The sequence below is a fragment of the Hyperoodon ampullatus genome (genome assembly GCF_949752795.1).
Source record: "Hyperoodon ampullatus genome assembly, chromosome: 4".
In the NCBI taxonomy this organism is placed as follows: Eukaryota; Metazoa; Chordata; class Mammalia; order Artiodactyla; family Ziphiidae; genus Hyperoodon; species Hyperoodon ampullatus.
In genome coordinates, this window is record NC_136917.1 from 39145154 (window position 1) to 39162218 (window position 17065).

The following is a 17065-nucleotide window of genomic DNA, read 5'->3' on the forward strand; positions in this document are numbered from 1 at the left end:
TCTCTCCCCCTTCAACCCTCAATCCTCTTCTCCACCCTTCCATTTCTCTTTCCCTCCTTCCTCTCTGTCTCCTCCCCTTCTCTCCCTCCATCCCCTGCCCCCGCACTTTTTTTTCCTCTCCTTTCCCCCAACCCAACCCACAGCCGTTCTGGGGCCCGCGTTGCGAGCGGGTGGCACGTTCCTGCTGGGAGGTGCAGTGCCCGGTGGGCGTCCCGTGCCAGCAGACGGTCCGTGGACCGCGCTGCGCCTGCCCCCCGGGGCTGTCGGGTCCCGCCTGCCGGGGTTCCCGGGGGTCGCCACTGGGAGCCGCCAATGCCAGCTGCGTGACCTCCCCCTGCCTCCACGGGGGCTCCTGCCGCCCGGAGACGCTGGCGCCCTTCTTCCGCTGCACGTGCGCGTCAGGCTGGGCTGGGCCGCGCTGTGAGATACCTGCAGCGGTGCCCGAGGCCCCCGAGGAGCCGTCTTGCCCGAGAGCCGCCTGCGAGGCCAAAAGCGGCGACAAGCGCTGTGACCGAGAGTGCAACAGCCCAGGCTGCGGCTGGGACGGCGGCGACTGCTCGCTGAGCGTGAGCGACCCCTGGCGGCAGTGTGCGGCGTTGCAGTGCTGGCTCCTCTTCAACAACAGCCGCTGCGACCCCGCCTGCAGCTCGCCGGCCTGCCTCTATGACAACTTCGACTGCCGCGCAGGCGGCCGGGAGCGCACCTGCAAGTGAGCCGGTCCTCACTCCGTGTCTTGTCTGTCCATGTGTCACATCTGACCATCCATGGGCCCTGCCTCTCTATCTGCCCATCCGTTTGCCTTGGTCTGTCAGTCAATCCTTAATCTGTCTGTTGGGTTGTCCCTTCACTTGACCCATCTGTTTCTTGGTGTACCGTCTGCCCATCCGTGTGTCATTTGTCTGTCTGTCTTCCCATTCCTGTGCCCTGTCTGTCCATCCTTGTTCCCTGCCTGTCTATCAGTGTGCCCACCTGTCTGTTCATCCATGTGCTCCTTTTGTCTGTTTTTCTGTCTGCCTCTGCACTCCATCTGCCCTCCCTATGCCCTGTTTGTTTGTCTTTCTGTCCATCCATGAATTCCTTTTGTCCCTCTATACACCCAACTGTCTGTCTGCACACCTGCTTGTCCATCCTTGGACCTCATCTGTCCATCTGTCTGTCTCTATGCCGGTCTGTCCATCTGTATGCCCCATTTGTCCATGGGCCTCTTCTCTCTGTCCTTCTGTCCATTCACACACCCTTTTTGCCCCTCTATATGCCCATCCATCTGTCCATGCTCCTGCCTGTCTATTCCTGCCCCTCTTCTGCCATTCTCTATGTCTGTTCATGAGCCCTATTTGTCCTATGCATTCCATCTGTCCATCCCTGTGCTGTGCTCTGTGTGACCCTCTGTGTGTTCCTCTGCCTGGAACCCTTTCTTTACTTTTATCTTCCTGTCCTCATTCCCACCCTCACTCTCCCCCTTGCTCATTCTGCTCCAGCCACCCTGGCCTTTCTTCCATTCTTCAGATTCCCCAGGCTTGGCCCCACCTCAGGGCCTTTGCACTGGCTGTTCCCTCTGCCTGGAATGCTCTCCTTCAGGAAGCCACATGGCTCCCGCCTCACCTCCTTCAAGTTTTTGCTCAAGCAATGACCTTCTCAGTGAGCTCCTCCCTGGCCACCCACCCCCAGCCTTATTTTTTTCCTTAGCATTTAATTCCATATAGATGTGTGTGTGTGTGTGTGTGTGTGTTTAAATTTAGCCTTTATTGGTGTGTGACCGAAATGCTGTATGTTCTCCTCATTCATCTCCTTTAATATCTGTCTCCGCCCACTGTAATGTCAGCTCCACGTGGGTAGGGATTTATGTCGGGGCCATATCCTTAGAGCCTACAGTAGCGCCCAGCACATAACAGGTGGCTCTCAGTAGTTATTGACTTATTAATAGTTACAAAGCAATGGCTGTGTTTGCAGAAAGCCTGATACATTCCACAAGCACGTGGATACATTCCAGTTCTCTGCGCTTGCGCTGTCTCCAGGGTCTGGGTGCTCTGTGGTGTTTGCGTGCAGCGGAGTTGGAGGCTCCCTTGACCCCACCCCTCTCTGTCCCCAGCCCGGTGTATGAGAAGTACTGCGCGGACCACTTTGCCGACGGCCGCTGCGACCAGGGCTGCAACACAGAGGAGTGCGGTTGGGATGGACTGGACTGTGCGGGTGAGGTGCCAGCTCTGCTGGCCCGAGGTGTCCTGGTGCTCACTGTGCTGCTGCCGCCGGAGGAGCTGCTGCGCTCCAGTGCCGACTTCCTGCAGCGGCTCAGTGGCATCCTGCGCACCTCGCTGCGCTTCCGTCTGGATGAGAACGGCCAGGCTATGGTCTTCCCTTACCACCGGCCTGGTCCTGGCTCCGAATCCCGGAATCGGCGGGAGCTGGCCCCTGAGGTGATCGGGTGAGTGACTCCCTCCGGGGGAGCCATGGCGCCCACGCAGACGCTAGGCCGGGCGTGGGAAGGGGCACCATTCCTCAGGTCTTGTGCATTTACTTCCCTTAATCTGGGCGAGCCTTCTTGGCAATACATACAGCGTCATACAATACATGCATCTGAGTCCCGGCACCACTGACATTTGGGGCCGGATCATTCTTTGCTGTGAGGGGCTGTCCTGTCTTGTGCACTGTAGGATGTTTAGCAGCATCCCTGGCCTCTATCCACTAGATGCAAGCAACGCCCCACCCCTCCCCTAAGATGTGACAACCCAAAATGCCTCCAGACATGGGCAAGGGTGCTTTGGGGGAACAGAATAGCCCCTGGTCTAGCGCTATTTCCTTCTGGAGAGGCAGGGGTATAGCAGAGTGTTTAAGGGCATGTGTAGTTTTTTGTTTGTTTGTTTTAGAAATGGAAAATATAGAACTCTCCTGCTGGTGGCCTGGTAGAGGGGCCAGAAGGGAGATGTGGCTTCTGAGCAGAGTGGGACGTGCCACAGGGAGGAGGGCTGGAGGCTAGAGATGAGGTGCAGGGCCTCTGACTGGGGATGGCTGGGATGGGGGAGATGGAGAGGATAGTTGATGGATGTTCCAGTCCCTGGCTGGGGTGACTGAGTTGCTGGAAGTGGTCTCATCAAGATGAAGACACAGGGTGAAAACCAGGGGTTACTTTGGGGCTTCCAGAGGGATCTGGGGGTCTCGGAGAGACCCTCAGGGGGCAATTGGGGTCGGAAGATTGAGAGAAGAAAGAAGAAAGGGTTTTGCAATCATTGCAGCCATGGGAGGGACACAAAAAAGTGGGGAGAGATGTGGGGACAGACGGATCATCTGGGGACACTGAGCCCTAAGGATTGGTTGAAGGAAGTTAGCTCAGAAAAGAGAAGGAGAAGGAGAGCCCTGGGGCCCAGGGCACTGGGTATCCCAAAGAAGGAAAATGTTTGGAGGGTTGGGTTCCTGGAAGCAATGCCAGAGATGGAGATTCAGATACATGTGATATATTGGAAGGGTGCTCTCAGTAGACAGGGAATGAGGGAAGTAGGATGGGGCAGGGGAGGAACTGAGGCAGGAGGTTGCCTCAGCCAGAGTCCGGCCTCAGCCAGAGTCCAGCCTCAGCCAGAGTCCAGCCTCAGCCTGATCCCTTGGAGAGCTCTGGAGGGTGAATAGCACCTCAAAGTTGGTCCCACCTTGAGACAGGAGGGCCAGCTTTTGTACACCTCACATGAGCCAGTCCCTGGCTGAAGGCTTCCCTAAGGGGTGTCACCTCCCAAGTGAAGGGATCCCCACTTTGCTGAGGCCAGAGAGGCAGCTATCAACTGTCAGAAGCCAATGCTCATAGCAGGCAGGAGATGGATGCACCAGCCTGATAAAGGAGAAGTTGACATGAAAACAATGACCATTGGATTCATGGCTCAGAGGACACTGGTGGCCACAGCAAGACTCGTTTTGGGAATTGATAAAGAATTTTAAACATATACAAAAGCAGAGCAGGGTAATGAACGTCTAGGTACCTAGGACCTAGCATTGACAATTAACATATATGGCCATTATTATTTCATACATAGTCCCTTCAATTTGTCCTAGTTCCCACGTTATGTTGAAATAATTTCTAGATAGCATGTCATTTCGTACGTAGACAGGTCAGTATGTTTCTGTAAAAAATAAGCTCTTTTCTTTAAAACACGATAATACCATGATCACAGTTAAAAAAATAAATATCCTTAATATCACCAAATATATAGTAACTGTATTTTAAAAAAGACTGGTTTTGGGGTTGTGGTGGAGTTGGATGCTAGATAGGGGGCAGTGGTGACATGGTGAGTAGAGATACTCGAGCCTAATGCAGGGGAGTGGGGATGGGGCATGGTGCAGGGCTTGTAGGAGTGCCTGCTGAGTCTGCCTGTCCCTCTGTTGTGTCCCCGCAGCTCTGTGGTGATGCTGGAGATTGACAACCGTCTGTGCCTGCAGTCGCCTGAGAATGACCACTGTTTTCCCGACGCCCAGAGTGCGGCGGACTATCTGGGAGCGTTGTCAGCGGTGGAGCGCCTTGACTTCCCGTACCCACTGCGGGCGGCACGGGGTGAGGGCCAGCCTGGCGGGTGATGAGGGTGGAACTGGGGCTCGTATGGTGGGGTGGGCCTTGGCCCCTGGTTGAGACCCCCCGCTTCCTGCCCGCAGGGGAACCGCTGGAGCTGCCAGAGCCAAGCGTGCCGCTACTGCCCCTGCTGGCTGCGAGCGCCGTCTTCCTGCTGGTCATCCTCGTCCTGGGCGTCATGGTGGCCCGCCGCAAGCGTGAGCACAGCACCCTCTGGTTCCCCGAGGGCTTCGCGCTGCACAAGGATGCTGCAGCTGGCCACAAGGGCCGGCGGGAACCCGTGGGCCAAGACGCTCTGGGCATGAAGTGAGGACCCTGACTCAGCCCATTCCCTGTCCCTGACTGTGGGGCTTTGTGAGCCCTTGAGCCCACCTTGACCTGACTTTGACCTCTGACCCCTACCTGACCCTAACTTCAGACTCCTGCCTGGAAACCCAGTATTCATCCCCTTGACCACTGACTTGATAATCCCTGGGAATCACCCCTGATGTGTGACCCTTGGCCCCATTTCCTATGATCCAGTTCCCTCACTCAGATCCTACTCTGACTCTACCCTGAACCCTCCCGGACCCCAGCTTCTCAGATTTCACCCTGATACTCAGAATTTGTTCCCACATGATTACTGATCTCGATCCCTGTCTGCATCCCAATCCCTTGCTGGCCCTGTGACCCTATCCTCTGTGACCCCCAATATCACCTCTGGCTCTAACACACCCTGACTTTTGACCTCACCTCTGACCCCCTTTCCACCCCAACTCAGTGCTCATTCCCCACTATCCTCAATCTTGGCCTTGGTCGTGGGCTTCACCTCCAACTCCCTGGCCTGTCCCTCGAGACTCCAACCCCACCCTGACCTAATCCCTGAATTTACCCCTCTCCTGTCACCCTGTGACCCCCGGCCCCTCTCCACAACCTCCTCGATCCTGGCTACATCTCTCACCTGTTATGAGGATAACTCTATCCTCCATGACCCCTGACGTCATCTTCTATAACCCCTGCTATATGCCTGGAACCCTCACCTGTCCCACAGCCGACTGCTCTGACCTCTGACCCCACTCCTGTTCTTCCCCAGTTCCACCTTAAGACCCTGGCCGTCACCCATCACAACCCCTGATGGTACCCCCTGCAACCTTGACCACATCCTACATCCCCTCATTGGACCCTGTCTCTTGACCCTGCACCCTGCCCCTACTGACCCATTGTCCCCTCCCTCTTCCCCCCCATAGGAACATGGCCAAGGGTGAGAGTCTGATGGGAGAGGTGGCCACAGACTGGATGGACACAGAGTGCCCGGAGGCCAAGCGACTGAAGGTTGTGTCCCCTCCTCTGACCCCTGCCCTCAGGGTCCTGGGTTGGGGCTCGATGGTCAGTGGGAGAGCCAGGAAAATCTCTGCTGTCCCTGGCTCTGGAGAATAGTCACAGCACTCACCCCATCCTGCTCCTGGCATCTTTCCAGAGGGGATCCCCTGGCCCAGACAATGACTCTGCTTTCTCTCTGCTGCATCCAACTTAGTCCAGCGTGCCCAGCCTGAGAGCACTCCCAGCTGGTCTTTTCCTGTCCTGGGGCCACAGCTACGGGCTCTGTCTTAGTCAGCTAGGGCTGCCATAATGAAATACCACAGACTGGTGGCTCAAACAGCAGACACTTATCTTCTCACAGCTCTGGAGGGTGGAAGTCCAAGATCAAGGTGCTGGCAGGGTTGGTTCTTGGTGAGGGCTCTCTTCCTGGCAGGTAGAGTGTGCTTTCCCACTGTGCCCTCATGTGACCTTTCCTCTGTGTGTGCATAGAGAGAGAACTCTGGCGTCTCTTCCTCTTCTTATTAGGACCTTGGTCCTATTGAATTAGGGCTCCACGCTCATGATCTTATTTAACCTTAATTACTTCCTTAAAGGCCCTGTCTCCAAATATAGTCATGTTGGGGGATTAGGCCTTCAACATATGATTTTTGGGGGAGCACAGTTCATAACAGCCTCCTGCTAGCATTACTTTGACACTTGCTGAATGTCTTGAATGTACACAAGACATCTTATTTCATCTTTATGAGGATGCTATAAAGTAGCTATTGATACACACCTCCATTCTTAGATGCCACTCCCCTGCCTATGTTTTCTATCTTTTTTTTTTTTGGCTGCACTGTGCAGCTTACAGGATCTTAGTTCCCCAACCAGGGATTGAACCCCAGCCCTCGGCAGTAAAAGCGTGGAGTCCCAACCACTGGACCACCAGGGAATTCCCTCCCCTGCCTATGTTTTAATGTTTGTTGAAATGAAGACATCTATTACAATTGACAGCTAAAGAAATCTGCTTGCCCCAGGCTTTTTTTTCCTTTCTCATCCAAAAGCGGGTGTTAAGTATATGGTACAGAATGTTTATGATGGCATTTTAGCATTGCAGAATGATTGCATCATCCTTATTTTACCAGTGAGAAGCTCAGAGCTCTAATGTGATTTGCCTAGGGTCACAAGCCTACTAAGTGACAGTGTCAGACATTGAATCCACATTGAAGGCTGTCCCATCCTCCATGGCCCTTTCTGGTTAGCTGTCCATCACCTGGCTCTCCCCTTTCATGAAATTCAACTCCCCACCTGGGTCCTTAAGCTCAGGTCTGGCTTGATCAGGCTCTGTGTTTGGTGCAGGCTGTTAAATGCCCAGGGAGGCTAGTTAGGGATATTCTGTCCTGTATTCATAACTTCATTCTTCCCTTCTGGACCATGAGTCTGAAATTTATTGAGCTCCTCTGAGGGGCCCAGGTGCTAGACTCCTGAGGGTAAATCAATACATTTGTGTGTGATTATTTAGTCCTGATACCTCACGTTCATATTTGTGGTACCACGTGGGAGCCTATGTGGTATCCAGGGCAACTCCCTGCTTCTCACCTTTCACTCCTTTCCCAGATTAATACTGGGAATTAGTATTTTGTTTAAAGATTTATTATTTATTTATTTATTTATTTATTTATTTATATTTATTTTTGGCTGCATCAGACCTTAGTTGTGGCACTCGGGATCTTCGTTGAGGCATGCGGGATTTTTCACTGAGGTGCGCAGGCTGTTCGTCTTGGTGCGTGGGCTTCTCTCTAGTTGTGGCATGCGGATTTTTCCCTTCTCTAGTTGTAGTGCGCAGGCTCCAGGGTGCGTGGGCTCTGTAGTTGTGGCACGTGGGCTCTAATTGAGGCGTGAGAGCCTCAGTAGTTGTGGCATGCGGGCTTAGTTGCCCCAAGACATGTGGGATCTTAGTTCCCCAACCAGGGATCGAACCCGCATCCCCTGCATTGTAAGGCAGATTCTTTACCAGTGGACCACCAGGGAAATACCAATACTGGGAATTATTATTATTGCAGGATCCCTCTACTCCCACAGTTCTTTAACCAGTGATTTGGAATTTCCAGAATACAAGTTTTGCATTTCTTCTGTTGAATTTAATTTTAAAGTTTTTTGTTCTTTTTGATACTGTTGTCAATAGAATTGTTCTCTTAATTTCATTTTTGGTATGTTCCTATCTAGTGTATAGACAGGTGTGTGCTGACAGGTGTTATGCTCTGTGTCTCTTCCTTTTTTTAAAATTAAAAAATTTTTAAATCTATTTTATTTTTAATTTTTTGGCCGCACTGCACGGCATGTGGGATCTTAGTATCCTGACCAGGGATTGAACCCGCATCCCCTGCATTGGAAGTGCGGAGTCTTACCCACTGGATCGCCAGGGAAGTCCCCTCTGTGTCTCTTCCTTGATCACTACCGTGGGTTCCCAGACCCTCTGCCCTTCTAACCCGGATTAAAATCCCAGTTCTTCCTCTTATGAGTTCTCTGAGCTCCAGTACATCAATTTCCCATTTCCTTATCTATAAAAGAAGCAGGATGTTAATGGTTTCTTGGGGCCATGTGTGCATCTCCATGAGAGAAACCTGTGGGAATGCCCAGACTGTCCCTCTAACTGTGTCTCCCAACCCCTTGTGAGAACCTGGGTCCTTGTGCCTCCAGGTAGAGGAGCCTGGTGTGGGAGCTGAGGATGCTGTGGATTGCCGCCAGTGGACTCAACACCACCTGGTTGCTGCCGACATCCGTGTGGCACCAGCCATGGCATTGACGCCACCACAGGGCGATGCAGATGCTGATGGCATGGATGTCAACGTGCGTGGTCCAGGTCAGGCATCCCTCCCTCCAGGATGCCCTTTATCCATCCTACTCATGAGAGGTTGCATCTGGGTCTGTTTCTGGGGAAAGCTGGGTGTGTCTGGGTGTCCGTCTGTGGGGGTGTGTGTTAATCAGGACTTTTGGTTGTAAGTTTTAATAGCCCAACTCAAGCTAACTTAAGTAAAACAAGGGATTTACTGGCTCTTGTAAATGGAAGCTTCAGGCACATTTGGATTCAGGACTCACCACCTCTTGACTCCACAGCCCAAGTAGGCTTTTTCCTGCAGGCACTGATAGCTACAGGTGGGGCAGGCCTTACAAAATCTTTTTCCCATATGTACCAGCAAAAGTCCCAGGATGAGTTCTGATTGGATGGACATACCCATTCCTGAACCAATCAGTGTGGCCTGGGGCCTGGAATATGCAGATTGACAGGCCTGAGCTATATTCCTGTCCTTGAAGGAAGGATTTGGCTTTATCTAGGGCTTGAGGATGGAGAATGGGATGCAAGTAGCCTCCTAAGGGAAACAAGAGCAAATGCTCATGAAGAGTATAGCAGACCACGTTATCTGGATCCTCTTGGATTTGTCTTTGCCACATTTTGGGATATGCCTTCCCCAGCTCTGTTTTGCTTTTGCTCCCAATGACCAGGACCTATGGCTCTCTGTTGAAGCCCTTCAGGCTACCAGGGCCTGAGGTGCTTGGTATTTTATGTCCCTGGGGGCAGCTCCTGACCAGTGGATGCAGGAGTATGAAAGGCTCAGCTCCTTTGACTCAAGCTGGATTACAACTCTGGGGTACAGCTCAGCTTCCACAGTCCCCCTTTGGGATCAGGCTGAAATAACTCTCCAGGCATTTGCCCAAGGTTGCACACTTGTTTGACTTCCTCCCTCCCTCGTTCTGTGTCCCCTACTACCTAGGAGCCCTTCTGTGACAAATCACATGCCCATGAATCCTCATCCTGGGTTGGCTTCTGGGGCACCTGACACAGGTGTGTGTGTGTGATGGGAGGATTTGCCATTCCCTCTTGTGTTTCCACATGTCCCACTTCCTCCTAATGCAGTGCCCTCAATCGTATTCCCCAGAAAGGCCCTGTGCCCACCTCCCTTGTGACACACTCCTGGTCCCTGCAGATGGCTTCACCCCGCTAATGCTGGCCTCCTTCTGCGGGGGGGCCCTGGAAGCAATCCCAGCTGAGGAGGACGAGGCAGAAGACACGTCAGCCAGCATCATCTCAGACCTTATCTGCCAGGGGGCGCAGCTTGGGGCTCGGACCGACCGCACGGGTGAGACGGCCCTGCACCTGGCTGCCCGCTATGCCCGGGCTGATGCGGCCAAGCGGCTGCTGGATGCTGGGGCAGACACCAATGCCCAGGACCACTCAGGCCGCACCCCCCTGCACACAGCCGTCACTGCTGATGCCCAGGGCGTTTTCCAGGTGAGATGGGCTCACCTCTTTGGACTTCAGAGCTGGGACAGGCATCAGACCGACCTGGGTTCAAGCCCTGGTTCTGCCTTTCAGAGCTCATCTTTCTCATTTGTAAGATGGGGATATATGGGAGTACAGTTTCTGGCAAGAAGCTATTCCCTGAACCTCATCAGTTCCACGGGGTGTATTGGTTGGGGTCCTCAGAGGGCTTAGAGGTGCTTCTCGCCCCTTTGTTCTTGCCATGACTCCTCCTGCTGTGCCCCATCTCCCTTAGATTCTCATCCGGAACCGCTCCACAGACCTGGATGCCCGCATGGCAGACGGCTCCACAGCACTGATCCTGGCGGCCCGCCTGGCAGTGGAGGGCATGGTGGAAGAGCTCATCGCCAGCCATGCTGATGTCAATGCTGTGGATGAACTCGGTAGGCTGTGGGGGGTAGTGGTGGGTGGGGGCTGAGAGGGTGTCATCTGGGCCCTGACTGTTGGTGTGAACTCACACCCACACTGACACCCAGTCAATGAAACTCGTGTACTCACAACAGGGTTTCAACATGGACCTACACTCATGCATTAAAAAAAAAAATGGCGCCCATTAGCCCATACTGTGTGGCAGTGGTTCAGGAAAAGGTGCCCTTCCCAAGACACTTCCCTTCCATCTGCTTTGTTAGAAGAACTTACTCTGGTGCCATCCGCTGGACAACTGGTGTAATAAATTTCCAAATCAGCCAGATCTATAGGTGAGGGCCGCTCCGTCCCTGGAGGTGGCTTGCTTGCACAATAGTGACCTGCCCTGGTGTCTAGAGAACCTCATACAGCTGTAGACACACTTGGACTCTTAGAAACATCCTTTGGGGCAGGTGTTCTCAGTCTCAGCAACATTGACATGTGGGGTTGGATCATTCTTTGTGGTGGGGGCAGTCCTGTGTAGCGAAGGATTTTTTTTTTTTTTTTTGCGGTACGCGGGCCTCTCACCGTTGTGGCCTCTCCTGTTGCGGAGCACAGGCTCCGGACGCGCAGGCTCAGCGGCCATGGCTCATGGGCCCAGCCGCTCCGTGGCATGTGGGATCTTCCTAGACCGGGGCAACGAACCCGTGTCCCCTGCATTGGCAGGCAGACTCTCAACCACTGCGCCACCAGGGAAGCCCAAGGATTTTTTAAAAAATTTATTTATTAAAAAAATTTTTTTTATTTTAAAATTTTTATTGGAGGATAGTCGATTTACAATGTTGTGTTAGTTTCAGGTGTACAGCAAACTGAATTAGTTATACATATACGTATATCCACTCTGTTTTAGATTCTTTCCCATCTAGGCCATTACAGAGCATTGAGTAGAGTTTCCTGTGCTATACAGAAGATCCTTATTAGTTATCTATTTTATGTATGATAATATGTATATGTCAATCCCAGTCTCCTAACTTATCCCTCCCCCCTTGTCCCCCTGGTAACCATAAGTTTATTTTCTACATCTGTGGCTCTATTTCTGTTTTGTATATAAGTTCATTTGTACCATTTTTTAAGATTCCACATATAAGCGAAATCATATGATATTTGTCTTTCTCTGCCTGACTTACTTCACTCAGTATGACAATCTCTAGGTCCATCCACGTTGCTACAGATGGCATTATTTCATTCTTTTTTTATGGCTGAGTAATATTCCATTGTATATATGTACCACATCTTCTTTATCCAGTGTAGGATAAGTAGCATCCCTGGCTTCCACCCACTGATGCCAATAGCACCCCACCTCTCAGTTGTGACAACCAAAAATATCTCCAGACATTGCCAAATGCCCCTTAGAGGAAAATCACCCCTGGTTGGGAAATACGGCTTTAGAAGAGCACTGTCCAATAGAACTTTCTGTGATGTTGGAAATATTCTTAGTCTGTTCTGTTCAGTATGGTAGCCACTGGCATGCGCTGTCAAGCACTTGAGATGTGGCTGGAGTGAGCAAAGAACTAAATGTTTTATTTCATTTAATGTTTTAACCTTTGTTTTGCCTACTTAAAAAAACCCCAGCTGTACTGACATATAATTCAGATACCATGCAATTCATCCATTTCAAGTATAAAATCCAATGATTTTTAGTATAACCACATAGTTGTGCAAATATCATCACAATAAAATTTAGAATGTTTTCATCACCTGAAAAAGAAGCCCTGACCTCTTAGCCATCACCCCTTCAATCCCCCTCATCTTCCCGGCCCTTAGGCAACCGCTAATGTACTTTCTCTCTATATGGATTGCTTATTCTGGTTATTTCATATAAATGGAATCATACAATATGTGGTCTTTTTTGACTGGCTTCTTTCACTTAGCACGATGTTTTTGAGGTTTACAAATGTTGTAGCATGTATCAGTATTATTTCTTTTTTGTCTTTTAATGAATAAATAATATTCTGTTATATGGATATACCACATTTTGTTTATCCATTCCTCCACCGATGGACATTTGGGTTGTTTCTGATTTTTGGCTGTTATGAATAATGCTGCTATGGACAGTCCTGTATCATTTTTTGTGTGGACATATGTTTTCATTTCTCTTGGGTATATCCCTAGGAGCAGAATTGCTGGGTCACTTGGTAACTCTGTTTAACCTTTTAAGGAACTGCCAGACTGTTTTCCACAGTGGCTGCCCTGTTTTACATTCCTACCAACAGTGTATGAAGGTTGCAGTATTTCCACATCCTCACCAACACTTGCTATTATCTGTCTTTTTGTTCTAGTCTTCCTAGTGGATGTGATTTAGTATCTCATTGTGGTTTGATTTGCATTTCCCTGACGGCTAATGATGTTGAGCATCTCTTCACATGATTATTGCCCATTTGTGTATCTTCTTTGGAGAAATGTCTATTCAGATTCTTTGCCCATTTTTAAATTGGGTTATTCGTCTTTTTATTATTGAGTTGTAGAAGTTCTTCATATAGTCTAGGTATGTCTCTTATCAAACATATGGTAGGTTTAATATATTTGTAGGTTTTCTTTTTACTTTCTAGATGGTGTCCTTACAAGCACGAAAGTTTTCATCTTGATGATGTCCAATTTATCTATTTTTGTCGTTTTTGTTATTGTTGCTTGTGTTTTGGGTGTCATATCTAAGAATCCTTTGCCTAATTCAAGGTCATGAAGATTTATTCCTGTGTTTTTTTCTAAATGTTTTATAGTTTGAGCTTTTACATTTAGGTCTTTGACTCATTTTGAATTATTTTTTGGTGTATAGTGTGCAGTAGGGGTCCAACTTTATTGTTTTGCACGTGGAGATAACAGTTGTCCCAGCACCATTTGTTGAGAAAGCTATCCTTTCCCCATTAAATGGTCTTGGTATCAATTTAATTTAATTTAACTTATTTTACTGTTTTTTTTCTTTTGGCTGCCCTGTGCGGCTTGTGGGATCTCAGTTTCCCGACCAGGGACTGAACCCAGGCCACAGCAGTGAAAGCCCAGAATCCTAACCACTAGACCACCAGGGAACTCCATTTTTTTTTTTTTTTTTGTAATTTTAATTTACATATACTAAAGAACCACTGTGACTGGTGGCTATTGCACTGGACAGCACAGCTCTAGGTACCACTGAGTGAGGTCCACATAGTACCCCCCGTATATGGAGAGTTACATCTACAGGTGTGCACACACATGGACCCAAACACAGTTACTCAGATACTCGTGGCAGGCCTACCCTCCCCCCATCCCAGGCCATATTCTAGACATTTTCTGTCCCCCTGCTGTTGGGGGGCCAGCAAATGAGCCTGGTCCTGACCCTGACCTTTCCTCACTTCCCCCCCAGGAAAATCAGCCTTACACTGGGCTGCAGCTGTCAACAACGTGGAGGCCACCTTGGCCCTGCTCAAAAATGGAGCTAACAAAGACATGCAAGATAGCAAGGTGAGCCCCAGCCCTTGGCCCACCTGGGAGTCAGCCCTGGCACAGCTTCCACAGGTGGCAGAGAGCAGGTTGGGGTAGGCTAGTGGGGGCATTCACCCTGCCTGCAGCCAGCTTTCAGGTGTGGGATTTGGGCCCAAGGGGTTTCATAGTGGATCAGAGGAGGAAGTGTATGGCAGTTGCTAGGTGACCTCGGGCAAGTTGCTTAACTCTTTTGAACCTCTGTTCTCATCCTCGAAATGGGGAAGCAATGGTACCCACCTCACTGCCTCTTTCGAGGATTCAGTGAGCTAAAGCTTTTATAAAGTGCTTTAGCACATCCTCAATAAAAGGTAGATGTTTTGATTGTTGTTTAAAAACCCTTGCAAGGTGGTATTACTCTCATTTTACAGATGAAAGAGTGAGGCTTAAAGGGGTGCGGGGTTGGATTCCATCTTTATTTAAAATTTCCAAAATTATATTCATTATGGATTCTTTTTGCATTAATCTTAATTTAAAATTTTTTCATTAAAATATCATTTATTTTGATGCCCCCTTAAATTTTGTGCCTAAGGCGAGTGCTTCACTCTCCTCACCCTGGTCCTGGCTTTTGCGGCCTGAAGCTTAGTAGGTGCTGGATGAATGTGGCTTAAAGGAAAGAACTTGCCCAATTTTCCCCAGCAGAGCTGAGATTCCGACCGAGGTCTGTCTGGCTGGAGAGTATGAACTCTTAGCTCTCAGGTTCCCCCAGAGACAGGAGGCCTCTGTGATGTTAGCCAGCAGTTAATCCTGACTCTTGTGACCCTGACATCTTGTGGGTTCTGGGCCGCCACAGGAGGAGACTCCGCTGTTCCTGGCCGCCAGGGAGGGCAGCTTTGAGGCTGCCAAGCTGCTGCTGGACCACTTTGCCAACCGTGAGATCACAGACCACCTGGACAGGCTGCCCCGGGATGTGGCCCAGGAGCGGCTGCACCAGGACATCGTGCGCTTGCTAGACCAGCCCAGTGGGCCCCGTAGCCCCCCTGGCCCCCACGGCCTGGGGCCCTTGCTCTGCCCGCCCGGGGCCTTCCTCCCAGGCCTCAAGGTGGCACAGTCCGGGGGCAAGAAGAGCCGGAGGCCTCCTGGGAAGGCGGGGCTGGGGCCTCAGGGTGCCCGGGGTCGGGGCAAGAAGCTGACCCTGGCCTGCCCGGGGCCCTTGGCCGAGAGCTCGGTCACGCTCTCGCCGGTGGACTCGCTGGACTCCCCACGGCCCTTTGGTGGCCCCCCCGCGTCCCCTGGCGGCTTCCCCCTCGAGGGGCCCTACGCGGCTGCCACAGCCACAGCTGTGTCTCTGGCGCAGCTTGGTGGCGCGGGCCGGGCAGGTCTCGGGCGCCAGCCCCCCGGGGGCTGTGTGCTCAGCCTGGGTCTGCTGAACCCCGTGGCCGTCCCCCTCGATTGGGCCCGGCTGCCCCCACCTGCCCCCCCAGGTCCCTCCTTCCTGCTGCCGCTGGCCCCGGGACCCCAGCTGCTGAACCCCGGGAACCCCGTGTCCCCCCAGGAGCGGCCCCCACCGTACCTGGCAGCCCCAGGACATGGCGATGAGTTCCCTGCAGCCGGGGCCCATAGCAGCCCCCCAAAGGCCCGCTTCCTGCGGGTCCCCAGCGAGCACCCTTACCTGACCCCATCCCCAGAGTCCCCCGAGCACTGGGCCAGCCCCTCACCTCCCTCACTCTCGGACTGGTCCGACTCCACGCCCAGCCCGGCCACTGCCACCGGGGCCACGGCCGCTGGGACACTGTCTGCCCAGCCGCTCCCCCTGTCGGTCCCTGGCCCTCTTGCTCAGTCCCAGACCCAGCTAGGGTCCCAGCCTGAAGTCACCCCCAAGAGGCAAGTGTTGGCCTGAGGGCTCCACAGTTCCTAGATTTGAGGAGGCTGTAGAGACACCCTATCCTGCTTCCTCTCTGTCTCCCCTTTTAGTCCATTTCATTCTCTCTAATCTCTTCTCCTGCACCCCACCCTCCTTGCAGTGTGACCAAGACAGGTCACAAGCCTAGGGCTTCAGTCTTCCTTTATTTATAAGGGGTGCAGGCTGACCCCCACCCTTTGGTTCTTGTGGTGAGTCTGGGACATGCTCCTGCCTCTCCCCTCTTCCTGGGGCCAACCCCCCCACCCCCACCGCCCATTCTCTCCTGCTTTCTTGCCTCCTTTGGCCTCTCTCACTCATGTTCTGACACAGGTGGATTATTATTATTTTTTTTTTTACATTTTGTATAGAAACAAATTCATTTAAACAAACATTAGTATTATTATTATTTTTTACAAAATATATATATGGAGACGCTCCCTGCCCCTGCAAACCCCCCAGTGCCCCCGTGGGGCTGAGTCTGTGGGCCCATTCGGCCAAGCTGGATTCTGTGTACCAAGTACACAGGCATGACCGGGATCCTGTGTACCGAGTACACGACCCTGGTGTGAACCAAGTAGGCACCCTTGGGCGAACCCTCTGGGGCTAGGGGTTGGGTGAGACTTGGGAGCCTTCTCCCCACCCCACCTCCCTCACTTCACTGCATTCCAGATGCAACTTATTCTATAGCTTTGCTGGGGGAAGTGCCCTTCTGGCCTGGAGAGCCTGTCCCCAAGCCCCCCATCACAGAGTGTGGACCACCTCCCTTTGGGAACTTGGGGGTGGGGTGGCCGGTGGGAATATGAGGACCAGGGGAGACATGTGCATTTTACTTTGTCTCCCTGTAAATATGGGCCTGCAGGGAGGAAAGGAGCTGCCTGCACGGCACCTCATCCTGGTACTTCCCTGGCCCAGCCCCAGGGCAGAATAGAAATATCTGTAGGCTATTTTTGTAATATAGCTTCTGGTCACAGTCCCTGTGTAGCTAAATTCCCAGCCCTTGTATTGTACAGCCCCCTTTCCCCTCACCACCTAATAAAGGACTAGTTAGCACTCAATGTCATTATTCTGTGTCTAGGTAAGATTTGGGGGAGGGGTGGTAGTGTGGGGTTTCTGTCTCTTCAGCGCTAACTTTTGAGACAGGCTGGGACCTGGGACCCTTTGCTGCAGTGCTTGCACCTGGACAAACATCTCCTGGAGCAACAAAAGACAAAGAAGCTAT

At 51.7% G+C, this 17065-nt stretch overlaps 1 protein-coding gene across 1 annotated transcript in view; it reads left to right on the forward strand.

Moving 5' to 3' along the window:
- NOTCH3 (notch receptor 3) overlaps positions 1-15843 on the forward strand; it is a gene marked incomplete at both ends in the record, with an annotated part of 32602 nt that extends 16759 nt beyond the window's left edge. Inside the window, 10 exons of the mRNA XM_079703195.1 lie at positions 144-709; positions 2090-2422; positions 4377-4531; positions 4630-4852; positions 5773-5857; positions 8525-8687; positions 9811-10115; positions 10381-10528; positions 13888-13985; positions 14797-15843. Coding sequence (XP_079559321.1) covers positions 144-709; positions 2090-2422; positions 4377-4531; positions 4630-4852; positions 5773-5857; positions 8525-8687; positions 9811-10115; positions 10381-10528; positions 13888-13985; positions 14797-15843 — 3123 coding nt within the window. The remainder of the gene's footprint in view (positions 1-143; positions 710-2089; positions 2423-4376; positions 4532-4629; positions 4853-5772; positions 5858-8524; positions 8688-9810; positions 10116-10380; positions 10529-13887; positions 13986-14796) is intronic.
- Between the last annotated feature and the right edge of the window lie 1222 nt (positions 15844-17065).